We start from the raw sequence: 9,568 nt of genomic DNA on the forward strand, positions 1-9,568 counted from the left end.
AGAGGCTGGGCATGCCTTCCTCACACCAGGGGTGGCAAGCAGCTGGTGCCCAGGCTCTGCCTCGCTGAGGATGGGGAGACCCAGCTCAAGCTCTTCCCTTGCCCATCGTACTCCCCAGTTTGGCTGCAGCCCCCAGCCCTGGGCTTCCCTCTGCTGGGAGATGCCCCTGGACAGGATAATCCCCTTTGCAGCCCGCACAAAAGCCTTTAGAACTGAGATTAGATGAGCTGTTGCAAAATCAGTTAGTGATAAATGCCTAGGTACACGTGTATAAAACAATCTGAAACACTGGGTCAGGAATCTGGGCTCCTGCTGCTTCCCTCTTAATCTCCTATTAAGTGATATATCTTCTGATTGCTTTTGTCAGCGCTCTAAATTTAATAACTGAACTAACCATCTTCTCCTATTGTTCGCATATAAATAAGTGTTGGATCGATAAAGAACATCTTTAAAAGGCCCTGGATTTGAAAAATGAGGGGAGCATGGCCTGGCAGGCAGTTGCAAGAAAATTATGACTTCATATCTCCAAAAACCAGTGTTTAAAACAAGGGGGGGGGGGGGGATATGACAAAGAAGAAAAACCCTTCAAGGAGATGCTTTCTGCTAGAGAAAGGTTGGATCAGTGAGGGCTGGGTGAGGTTTTAGCTTTTGGCTGCAGGTTGCCTGGTTGCTGCACTCCTCCCCTACCCCTATGGTTTTGGAGAAACCAAGTGCTGCAACTTGGATGTTTTAATTTTTTTGTAGGGATTTTTTCAAGGATTGGTGAGCTGCTGCTGCGGGACCCCCTCTGAGGGGTGGAGAGGGGCTGAAGGCAGAAGCAGGGAGTTGCTCTCTTGGGGTGGGTTTATTTTATTCCCACCTGCAGCCTCTACTCCAAATAAAGCAGCTTCTCCTTTGCATCGTGGATGACTTGGAGCTGCACCTCCAAGAGCATCAGCAGCCACGCTCAGGACACGGTGGGCACGCAGCCTGTCCAGGCAGCATCCACCTGGAGAGGGCTTCTTGCAGCGGGGTAGACGCATCAAGGAGGTAAAACTATTCTGCTGGAGACAATTCCCTTTGCAAAACATCCCCGGGGCTGCAGGGGCAAGCCAGGTGCCCGTAACCTCCACTGGCTTTGCAAACAGATGATTTTGCTCATCTGCCACGGTGTCACGGGCAGTGACACATCTGGCGCAGCAGTGAGCACGAGTGGGGTGGCCAGAAGGCATCACTGCTGGCGCTGCTGCCAGTATCTGCGGCTGCCCAGCGTGCCGCAGCACCGTGGGGCCGGGGTGCTCTGCTCCATCCCTCTCACACCCGTGGGAAATTCAGCTGCAAAGCCCCGAGGTGGTCCTCAGCTTGCCAGAGCTCCCTGTTAGGGGTCACGGGGTGTTATCTCCCTCCAGGGTCTGCTACATCGTTGTGAATTCTCCCAGCAGCGCTGCACAGCAACAAAAGGCGAGCAGCCCTCAACTATAACTGCAGCATTTAAAAAAAAAAAAGAAAAAAAAAAAAGTGTGTGGGATTACACAGCCAGGCACCGTGCTCGGATTGGGACGTGTGGTTATGGAGGGTTGTGTTCCCGTAATTTATTGCACTCCAAAGTCTAGGGGGTGAGATAAGCGATGCCGAGGAGGGCTCCTTGGCGCGTGGTGCGTTCAATCACTCGCTATAAAAGCGCCCCGGTGCCTCCGCTCCTCTGCTTCTCCCTCGCTTCAAAGAACAAAAGGAAATGGCCTTGTTGCTTTGTAGGCGAGGAAAAGGAGGCTCCCGAGACCAGGCCGGGGAGTGGGCCATGAATTATTCAGTGCAGCTGCTGGTGCAGGAGTGGTGCTGAGACCTGCTCCTGTGGTGACCACAGCCAGGACCCCAGGGTTTGGATGGATGTGGGTGCAGTCTTGGTGGGTGCTGAGGCAGGAGGGTGCCTGGAGAGCTGGGGCTGGGGGCAGCATCCTGCCCCCCTCCCCAGGATGGTTCAGGGAAAGGTGGTTTCTATTCCTGCGTTTCCATCCCGGGATGAGCCTTGGGTTTCCCACCATTTTTGGTTGCTTTGGACCAAAAAAGGAGGAAAAATGCCTGACAGGGGGCATGGGCTGAGTGGGGGAGGGTGGTGGGGCGAGATCCCAGGGAATGCGCTCGGGATCACTCTCCAGCCAGCTCGGTAACAAATTCACTGACACAGGGAACAATTTTTCCCTGACTCTGCCAATTCCTTAACGATGCTGACTCAAAGGGCCTCGCGGGGAGGGGAACTTGAACTCTGCAAAAAGCTCTCTGCTGAATCTTTATTTAAGGCTACGTGGGGGATACTTAAATATTGAAGGACAAAAAAAATGATGGCTGGGGGTAGGCTGGGCAGCAAGGGCCGTGGTACAAGCTGTGACACCGGCTGCCCTGTGCCCTGTCTGTGTGTCGGTTTGCCTCTAAAACCCTTCGGTGCTCCGGCTAATGGGGCTGTCACCTTGCTGGGGATTGTCACTGCTCTCCCCTCTGTGATCCAGGCTGGTTTAATGCACGTATCCCCCTTCCCATGGCTTTGGGGACAGCTTTGGGCTTGTGCCTCCGACAGCAGCATCGAGTTGGCTCAGCTGGACACCAGCACCTTGTCAGCGCAGCCCAATACAAAGGACAAGGACTGAGCGTCTGTATATTTTTTTCTCTGCTGCTTCTGTTTATTTCTTATTTTTTAATGCCTGCTTCTTGACTGTAGAAGTCCTTGTGCTGACACGGTATTATTTATTTATAAAATATGTACAGGAAAGCGCTCGGGTACCAGTCCCACCCTCCAAGGTTGGCCGTACGTGTCCAGCTGGCAGGAGCAGACGTGAAAGACAGTTTCTCTGCCTTGGAGTAGGGAGGAGGAGGAGAAAGGAAAGGGCTGAGAAAAATAGAGACTTCAAAGTATGTGAGCAAATATTTACAGGTTCCAAGACAAAAAAATATATCTACAGTGTTGTCTTGGGGATACAGGGAGTCAGGCTTGAAGCGAAGCCTGCTCACAGCTCCATTTGTTATATTGATTTATAAAGACTACGGGTATTGATTTCCATCGGCTGTGCCGGCACTGGGGTGCGCAGCTCCAGCGAGCCCCAGGCTCGGGCGCTGGTGAGGGGCAGCCGGGACCACTCCAGCCACGGGTTCCTGCTTCTGGGCTTTTTGCAATGGTGCTTTGTCAGGATGCTTAGGTTTTTTCCAAATGAGGGCCGAATGCTTCTGCAACACTCCCTTGAGCGCCAGGGAAAGGGGATGCTAGCAGGGAGCGCGTTTCAGGGCAGCGGGGAGGAAAATATTGCAGCCTGGGGTTTTCGACTGGCCACTGCTGTTTTAACATGATGTGAACAAAGCAGGGGGGTTTGCTGGTGCTTGGGGTGGGTAGGGACAGTCCCCAAAATCTGACCAGCTCCTGGGAGCTGGGGGATGGACCTGGGCTCCCCTGCAAGGGGCTGCGTCAGTGTGGAAGGGCTCAGTGTGCCCTGTCTGCACCAGTGGGTGTGGGGATGTCCCAGCGACATGCCTGGGGCCCTGTGCATGGTGGGGAAGCTACCGCAGTATGTGCACAGCTAACTTCTCGTGCTGGGGAGGTGTTGGTGCGCAAGGGAGTGACTGTGTGGAATGAGACTGTAGGTGTGTGGGTGTCTGTCTCGGTCCCCGAGCTCAGGGGGATACCCCAGTTCAAACTGTCCATGGTCTATGCAGGTGATACTTGGCTGGAGGAGACAGAGGAGACCTCGGTCTTGCTCTGGGATACGGTGGAGGAGACGTCTTCATCCCCAAAGGGGTTCTTGCCACAGCAGATTGTGGTGATCATGCAGTTACGGAACTGAAGAGGGGAGAGAAATGGAGAACAATGGCATCGGGGGGCCAGCAGGGATGTGCTGAGACCCCAACGGCCCTGAGCTTGCTGCTCCCCTCCAGGCTGAGATTCATCCTCTTCTGGGAGACAGCAAGGTGCCTGCAGTGACCCCAGATGTGCTGGGGAGCCAAGGGAGAGGCTCACCCTGCGCAACACGGGGCATCTCACCTGTTTGTTCATGAGGACGTAGATGATGGGGTTGTAGAGAGAGGAGCTCTTGGAGAAGAAGGCAGGCACTGACATGAGCGTGGCGGTGAAGTCTGCTCCCTTGTTGGTGAAGATCCAGAATGCCACCACGGCGTAGGGTGTCCAGGCCAGCATAAACCCCAGCACCATGAGGATCACCATCCGTGTCACCTCCTTCTCGGCCTTCTGTGTCGTGGCTGATTCCTGCTGCTGGGCAGCTGCCTGCAAACAGGGGGGTGGTGAGGGGCACCCCGCAGCTTTCCACCCTTGGACCACCTCCCCTTTCCGGCCCGAGCTGCCCACCCGGTCGGTGCCCATTCATCCCCTCCCAAAGTTACCTCTCGGACTTTGCAAATGAGGCGCCCGTAGGAGAAGAAAATGACGATGACCGGGATGATGAAGTGGATGACAAACATGTAGAGGACGTAGGACTCGTTGTGGTAATCAGGGTTGTGGGTGTAGTAGTCGGGGCCGCAGGAACACTGCATCCCCTCCGGCATGTATCTGCCAGTGAGAAAGGTTAGGATCTTCAGCAGGACCTTCCCTGGGGGCAACAGGAGGGGCTCAACCTGGGGACCGAATTTCTCGGGGATGGGGGATGCTTGAAGAGCAGCATGTGTGTTTTGGGTGAGCTTGTCCCTGGGCTCTCCCCTGTGCCCCGTGCACCCAGCCTCGCTGGCTCTGCCGCGCACGGCTCCTTTGGGGCCAGCACGAGCCATGCCGACGTGTTGCCCTTGGGCACGTAGCATCAGTTTGTTGTGATGCTCTCTCCCTCCCACGGGGAACGGGCTATTTATTTCCTTCCTACGTGGCTGAGCACTTGCCTGCCAGGAGCCACCTGCTCTCCCTCTGCCGATGGAGGGATGCCGAGCGGGGATGAGTTGCCAGCTTGGTGGGTCCAAGTTCTTGAGGGCTTTGTCCCTGCTGCTGCACAGGGTGGAGGGATGCGCAGCCTGGGTTTGGAGGGGCCCTGGCTCAAAGGGATGCAGCGCAGGTCTGCTTCGGAGCCAAGGACCGGCTGCCTGGGCAGGGATCCCAGCTCAAGGCTGGAGAGGGACCATCTGGCTATGCCTCATTGCAGGTGGACACTGAAGGGACTTTGCTGCCCCCAAGCCACCTCCTGCATGTGCTCGAAGGGCTGGTAGGGCCTTGCTATAACCCCACAGGGCAGCTCTGCAGGGGGGGGGTGTCAGGAGGGGCTGGAGCTGCAGCATTAGTGAGATCACCTCCATCTCCTCAGCTCCTCCCTTATGCTCCGGGTGGCCTTTGGCTGCTGCATCAGCTCCTGGCTGGGGATGTGGGTGCACGTGAGAGCCAGATGTGGGCTTCAGCTGCCTGGAGGACACACTCGCTGGAGCCTAGTGAGCAGCATGTGGCTCAAACAGCCAGCGTTGCCTCTGTTTCACCCCCAAATCCTGAGTCTTTGCTCTCTCATCCCTCAGGCCCTGCCCCTCGCCCCACACAGAGGTGAGTGGCAGCGTGTGGCTGCACGGTACTCCTCAGGGGTTATGGGGCTGGAGTAGGGACAGGGACTGAGGGGTTGCTGTGCCTGAGCCACGCGTTTGCCGGGGGGAGCTGAAATGTGCTGTGGTGCCAGAAGCAGGACAGACAGGCTCACGGGGAGAGTGGGGCTGTGCTGGGAAAGGTGCTGCAGGGCTCCCAGGAGCAATGCTGGGGTGGAAGCACATCAGCACGGCGTTTCACCTCCCCTGAGCAGCCTTGCCTGCTGGTCTGGTTGTCCAAATGCTCTTTATGGTCTGCAGAGAGAGATGGGCTCTTTGCAGCATGGGTGAGACAAGTTGTGCCCATCGAAGTGTCTCTTTCTCAGCAGAACGTGCAGGGAGCACGAAGGGCAACTGCAGCTGGAGGTGCTGAGCCTCTGGCTGCCTGTGGTTAGGGGACACCAAGACTGACAGCTGAGGTCCCATTCCTGTTCTGACTTGCCCCATTGCCCCTCTCAGCTGGAGCCTGGGGGAATTTCATGTCCTGTCCCACCGGGGTGCTTGTCCAGCAGCTGGGGCTGCCGCTGAGCATCCTTGGACTCACCTGGACCAGCCAAAGAGGGGTGGAGCGGCACAGGAGAAGGCCATTACCCAGGTAAAAGCGATGCCCATCATGGCATGGCTTGCAGAGAAGCGAAAGTTCCCCATGGGCTTGCAGACCACGATGTAGCGCTCGATCGCCAAGACAACCAGGGACCACAGGGCAACTTGGCCTGAGGGAGGGAGAGAAAAAGAGAGCGTATGGTGGTGGTAAGAGCTCCTCTGGGTTTGGCCTTCCCTTCGTGGTCTTGTGGTTGCAGCGAAGAGCAGAGGGAGCTGAGGAGATGGGGATCGGTGAGGGATAACCAGCATCCTACTCAATAACTGAAAATCTCCCGGCTGGAATGTGCAAAAGGTCTGGGAGCTGAGGGGAGTGTCTGTGCCGCAGTGGGATGCTGGTGATGGAGGAGGGGAGCATCACGGGTTTTTGTAAATAATTTAAAAATCAAGGGGGGTGAATTCCACCTCGGCGTGAGGAAGCACAATTTCCGACAAAGATGCCAGATGCGTCCAAACCTGTTGATGCCTTTAAATGTGTATTTCATGAGTCTTCCGCCAGGGCTGGATCCAGGGGGAGGCGTGTGGGGGAGGCAGTGTGGGTGGGCATGCGTGCACATGTATTTATAAGGGATAATTAAACTTCAGGGGATTGGGAGCGTTTAGTCGGTGCTGTAAGCCTGCTAATGCCCCCAGCTGTGATAATCTGCTGATAACTACACCCTGTGCTAGGATTCGCTGGAGACCCGCTGCTCGCACGGTGACTGCTTCCCATCAAACTTTCTTCCCTGCAAACAGGAGCCTCCTTGTTCTTTACTAGATACAAACATTGGAAGGGCAAATAATGCTGCCTGAAAGCCCACTGGCTCACTCAAGCAGAAATGGTGCAGTCTCATATGATCTTCAAGACCCCAAGACCAAGCCCTTCCTTGGTCCTTGGCTTGGATCAGGACATTTAGTTCTCCTTTTCCTTGGCAGAATTATTTTTTTTTCTTTTTTATTTTCCCCCAGATCAGCGTCATTGCAGGAAATTGCCCCATTTAAGGGGAAAAATAGGGACATCCTTGTGGTGGTTATGGATCTCTACAACAAGGATTAACAGTTGTCAGATCCATCACGAGGTGTCGTGTGGGCCCGGCTGGCTGCGTAGGCATGGCGTGCAAAATGAATTTTCCCTGTTTCGCATGGGGGCTTTCTGCAGGGTGAAGCGTTAGCGGCTCCCGTGTCCCTGAGAAATGAAATAAGGAAGCGCCCAAGGGCACCCAAATCAGGTGCAACTGGGACAGAGCTGAGAAACTGCTGCAAAGTGCGGGCCTGGTTACCCCAGCTCTGTGCAACCCCGAATCTTCCTTCCCCTCCATGCTGCTGCTCTTCTCTTCTCCTTAGGAGCTGCTGCGTCTTCCCTTTGCCCCTAGGGAAGCTTCTCCTTATCTTGAACTCATCCTCTCCACGCCTGTACCTCTTCTATGGGGTCCCTCTCCTGAGTGGTCTCTCTCCCGAGGGATATCTCTTCCCCCTTTAAACCCCTCTCAATGCTTCACCTTTTCCCAGAAAGGGAAGCCTTTTGGCAAAGACGTTTGGCCTTAATTCAGGGACACGATGTGGTCATCCCCAGCAGGTCTCTGATAGCCCCGCAACCTTGGCGTGAGACCCCCTGAACACACGCTGACCAGTGCGGCCAGATGACCCCAGTTCTGATCCTGCAAACAAGGATCTCTCCCTGGGGGTTCAGTTCCTTGCAGCAGCCCAGCTAGCCATGAGATGGATGCTTCTTGGTATCAAGACCCAACTTGCATAAATTTCTGGGTTTATCCCTGTCTTTAAGCGGCAGGGAAGCAGCACCTTGCATGGCGAGCTCTGCCTCATGCAACGAGCCGAGACGCAGCAGCAGTGTGCGAGATGGGTGAGATGCTCTGCGCATCGCAGTTGTCCTGCTGGCATGATGAAGGGAAGGAACTGGGCTCCCAGAGCCTTGAAGAAGCATGGCCCAAGCTCCCACCCTGCAGCCCTTACCTCCCAGTGTGGCGAAGAAGCCCTCCACGGCACAGCCAATGGGGCCGAAGACGAAGTAGCCGTTCCAGGCAGTGTAGAAGGTGACGGTGAAGCCAAAACAAGCCATGAAGAGGTCAGCCACCGCCAAGTTGACCAAAATGTAGTTGAGTGGCTGCCGGAGCTTCTTGTGTTTGAAGGTGACCAGGAGAGTGAGGAGGTTGATGGGCAAACCCGTGGAGATGAGGAAGAAGATGTAGCAACACACGATGCGGTATTTCCAGGGCTCGGCTAGGTAGTACTGGGGGTACTCAAAGGGGCTTCGCACCACCCCTGTCTTGTTGGACATAGGCACATAAAAATTGATACCTTCCGTCCCGTTCATCCTGCCGAGGTTACGGCAGTTGCTTTGCTTTTAAAAGTTTGTTAAAAATCAAATGCTTTGGTTTCGTAATGAGTTTTGCTTTAACCCCAAATTAAAAAATAAATAAATAAATAAAGGAAAGCCCCCGCCCCCCAATGTGGAAAAATTCCCGCCCCCCAATCCAAAAAATAAATTAAGAATGGTAAATCCCGAGGGGACAGGAGGTGGTGCGCTACCCCTGCTCCGTGTCGAGGGCTGGCGGTGCCCGCGTGCCAGGGAGGTTTTATACCCCTCGGCCTCCTCGAGGGAGCGCGGGGGGAGGCTGGATTAGGGGCTCGGCTAACTTTGTATGACAAGGGCAACGGGATTGAGAAGGGTTGATGGTTTAAGCACCCTCTAAGCAGCCAGTTGGCCCCAAAACCTGCATTAAAGCGTATTAATTGCCATTAAGCGTTTAATATTGTTTAAAGAGTTGGGAGGAGGAAGGGATGGGGTGGGGAGCCCTTTGGAAGAGGGGCAAAGGTAGGAGGAGCAGCGGTGACTTGGGAAGCGACTGTCAGTGGGTCAGTGCTTGTGTCCACTGTGGGTCATAGCCTTTGGGGTGTCCCTGGGTGGCTGAAGGACTCCATGGGAGTATTTGGGAACTGGGGAGTGCCCAGCTCTGCCCCACTGACCTTGGGGAGGTCACTGGGGGAAGACTGGATGGAGCTCTGCAGGTCTGAGCCGTTGGCTCAGCTCTGGCTGTTTGGCTGCTCTGTGCTGTGGGTGCCTGATTCTGCGTGGGTGCTGCCTGGTAGGGGTACAGGTCCTGGTCAGAGCAAAACTGGGCTCTGCTGATATGGCCAAGGGTCACTTCTGAGCACGGAGGAGGGCAAAAGCAAGAGGGGAAACTGCTTCCCATCCTGAAGGCTGCAGTCTTGGTCCACGTGGCATTTTGGGGGCAGATCTCTTGGCTGTATGACTCCCTGAATTGTGCACCCTGGTTGTGCTACAGTGCAAAGGGCTGAATTTCCTCCTCTCTGGGCTGAAGGATTTACATTATTCACCTGATCCTCCAGGGATCAACGGAAGGATAGGAGAGGGTAGGGATCAGGGATGAACGCTGCATGATCAGCCCTGCAGGTCCCTGTCTCCCAGGGAGCTCCTCGTGAGCGT

The 9,568-nt window shown here is 55.3% G+C and overlaps 1 protein-coding gene across 1 annotated transcript; it reads right to left on the bottom strand.

Annotated features, from left to right (window-relative positions):
- Nucleotides 1–2,367: 2,367 nt before the first annotated feature.
- On the bottom strand, nucleotides 2,368–8,655 carry LOC101911288 (green-sensitive opsin). Its single transcript, XM_005239654.3, has 5 exons — nucleotides 8,074–8,655; nucleotides 6,068–6,236; nucleotides 4,360–4,525; nucleotides 4,004–4,243; nucleotides 2,368–3,802 (listed from the first exon to the last, which is right to left on the bottom strand). Exons 1-5 carry the CDS (start codon nucleotides 8,432–8,434, stop codon nucleotides 3,671–3,673), a joined length of 1,068 nt encoding a protein of 355 aa, XP_005239711.2. The 5' UTR covers nucleotides 8,435–8,655; the 3' UTR covers nucleotides 2,368–3,670.
- Nucleotides 8,656–9,568: the final 913 nt, after the last annotated feature.

The sequence above is a fragment of the Falco peregrinus genome, chromosome 16, assembly GCF_023634155.1.
Source record: "Falco peregrinus isolate bFalPer1 chromosome 16, bFalPer1.pri, whole genome shotgun sequence".
Taxonomy (NCBI): domain Eukaryota; kingdom Metazoa; phylum Chordata; class Aves; order Falconiformes; family Falconidae; genus Falco; species Falco peregrinus.